This window comes from Homalodisca vitripennis, unplaced genomic scaffold (genome assembly GCF_021130785.1).
Source record: "Homalodisca vitripennis isolate AUS2020 unplaced genomic scaffold, UT_GWSS_2.1 ScUCBcl_6316;HRSCAF=13474, whole genome shotgun sequence".
Lineage (NCBI taxonomy): Eukaryota > Metazoa > Arthropoda > Insecta > Hemiptera > Cicadellidae > Homalodisca > Homalodisca vitripennis.
Genome location: NW_025782427.1, coordinates 28,136 through 30,774, shown reverse-complemented (window position 1 = coordinate 30,774; position 2,639 = coordinate 28,136). Strand labels below are relative to the sequence as shown.

The 2,639-nt window shown below is 35.4% G+C and overlaps 1 protein-coding gene across 1 annotated transcript; it reads left to right on the top strand.

The window, feature by feature from the left end:
* Positions 1-1,558: 1,558 nt before the first annotated feature.
* LOC124373753 lies at positions 1,559-2,182 on the top strand. The gene has a single exon (XM_046832097.1). The coding sequence runs from the start codon at positions 1,559-1,561 to the stop codon at positions 2,180-2,182; it is 624 nt and encodes a 207-aa protein (XP_046688053.1).
* The last annotated feature ends 457 nt before the right edge of the window (positions 2,183-2,639 follow it).

Genomic DNA, 2,639 nt, shown 5'->3' with positions numbered 1-2,639 from the left:
ACGCGACGCGTGACACGTAACAGGCTTCAATGAGGCTGCTTGCAAAATATCAAATCTCTATAGGCTCAATTTAATATTGATATGTCGACATATCGAAATAAAGAAATCATACAGAAAGAAATGTTTACATCCATGATATATTAGATAAATTCTAAGACTACTAAGTTGTGTGTGTTATATTTCCTTGGTAGGTCATATATCATAATCCTATATGTAAACATGAATTAGCATGTAAATTTGAAATTTTTCTTAAAAAATCTTTCTACACGATACTTCACAATTGTTGCCCGTTAAGTTAGTTTTCTCTCATAGAAGTGACCGAATATTAAAACTCCTAAAAAACTAGGAAGGATTTTGCAACACAAGAGAGCACTTAAATCTAATCTTGCCACCAACTTATAAATTTTGTCTTTTCCCTTATATCATGTTTTGATTTTATATTTAGTAACAATCTTATATTACTATACTCTGCGTGTTTATAACATTAATTTATTTTATGTTAAAGTTAGCACCAATTTTAACCATGACACACAACGCTGAGTATAGTTAATTTCCATGGTGTGGCATCACTTTATCGAGATCAGCGTTGGTTATGATAAAATTAATCTTCATGCAAATTTAAGGTGTTGTAGAATGTTCTTGTTTGAGATAGCTTGCAGAAAGATAAAAAAATAAACAGAAAGGAATTTAATTTATTGAAATCTGAAATATATTCATCGGAAGTAAATTTTAATTTCCAAAAGTATACTTTTTCCAGACATAGTTATGCATAAATCTTCTTGATTGAAGTCATTTATGCATATGCTGTATGTAAATGATAATATAAATAATATAATAAAATATACTAAAAAATAAGATAATAAAAATAATATTAACATGATACAGCTGGAAGGGTATCGGCAATAATGTAGATCAAAAGAAGTTTGTAATGTGCAAAAAGGCGCGTTTTTACTATAGTAATTCTCTCATCAAAGTTTGTACATCACACTTCTGCCCTAATATATACATCTAAATTACAATCTCAATTACTGTTGCATTCTTGGGTATTTTAGAATTGACAAGAGTATCAATAAAATAAACTAAAATGAGATATCGTTATTCGTAGGGTTTTGTTGAATAATCCTATCAATTCACTGGGTTCAGGATATTTGCTATTTGTTCTGTAACTCTGTCAATGCATCATTTATAAATTGGTTTTAGATACGGCAAACATTTCTAGGATTTTGTATCTTCAAAATGTTTTGCAGAGTTTATTTCCAGTCAAATGGCGTCTTAGCTCTCTTCTCTTTAATTATGTATCTCTTCATGAGTTTGTTTTTTATAAACAATTTTATTTGAAATTCCAGGTCATACACCGTTACCGACATAGACTTTTAACTAAAAATAAACTCTCTGCCTATTAAAATAAATAAATAATCACCTTACGTCCATCCTACTAGTAGAGGCCCTTCTCTTCGCAGATGATGTCAAGATCTTCTCAGTAATCTCTCACCCAGAGGATTTTGCAAGGTTGCAGACTAGCCTTAATAGTGTCCTTGATTGGTGCAATACAAACTAAATGAAGTTGAACTCTTCCAAGTGCTCTTTGATGACCTATGGCCGGTTGCGCGATCCACGCTATTTCCAGTACACCTTGGATGGCCGAGCTCTGGATAGGGTGTTCACGGTGAGGGACTTGGGTGTTACCGTCTCTGATGATTTCTCCTTTAACGCTCACGTGGATGATCTGTGCAGACGGGCACACAGGATGTTGGGGTTCATCTCAAGGTCGACTCGTGGCATGACGAGTCCTGTTGTTTTAAAAACGCTTTATTCTTCCTTTGTCCGGCAACTACTGGAATATGCTAGCCCCGTTTGGTCACCCTACCACTTAAATTTCATCTGGAAACTCGAGGCTGTCCAGAGGAGGTTCTTAAGGCTGGTGGGAACGAGGCAGGGACATCAATTCAGGGAAGTTTCTCTCGCGGATCTGCAGAACGAGCTACTCCTACCAGATCTCCTAGCCAGACGAAAGGCTGCAGATGTCCTGTTCCTTGCTAAATTGCTGAAAGGTCTGCTTGATTGTCCTTCTCTCCTCGCACAAGTGGATATCCGCATTCTTCAGCTACTCGGTCGCGTGATCTGTTCGGCAGGCGTCACTCTCGGCGTGTTTATGACTTTCATGGTCCCCTTGCCCGAATGATGAGACTGGGAAATAACTTCTGCCACCTTGTCGATCTTTTTCACGACATTGCTTCGACCATCCGGGGAAGAGTGCTGGCATCCCTCCGCGGTCCTGTGTAGATACACATTTTCTAATCTTCACATGTTGTATAGTAATTGATTTCATTGTTTTGCTTGTTACCCCTCATATTGATTGTTGTGTACCTGAATAGTTTACTGCTTTGTTGTTATGTATTATGCTGTTTGTTGTTACTATTTCCTTGTATTATTAATTGTTATATTTAATCATTTATGTTGTTGTTTTTGTTAGATTGTTATCACTATCAACTTTATTGTTATTTAACTCATTGTTTCTTTCTTTCAGTTGATGTTTAAATATTTATATATGTATACTACCCGCTTGTACTTTGGCTTGTTTGCCGTTGGAATGTAATAAAATAAAATAGAAACAGCTTCAAGTGTAATAATATTTTAGG

Coding starts and splice junctions, on each gene's coding strand:
- LOC124373753 (XM_046832097.1), top strand. CDS start 1,559: ATGAAGTTGAACTCTTCCAAGTGCTCTTTGATGACCTATGGCCGGTTG.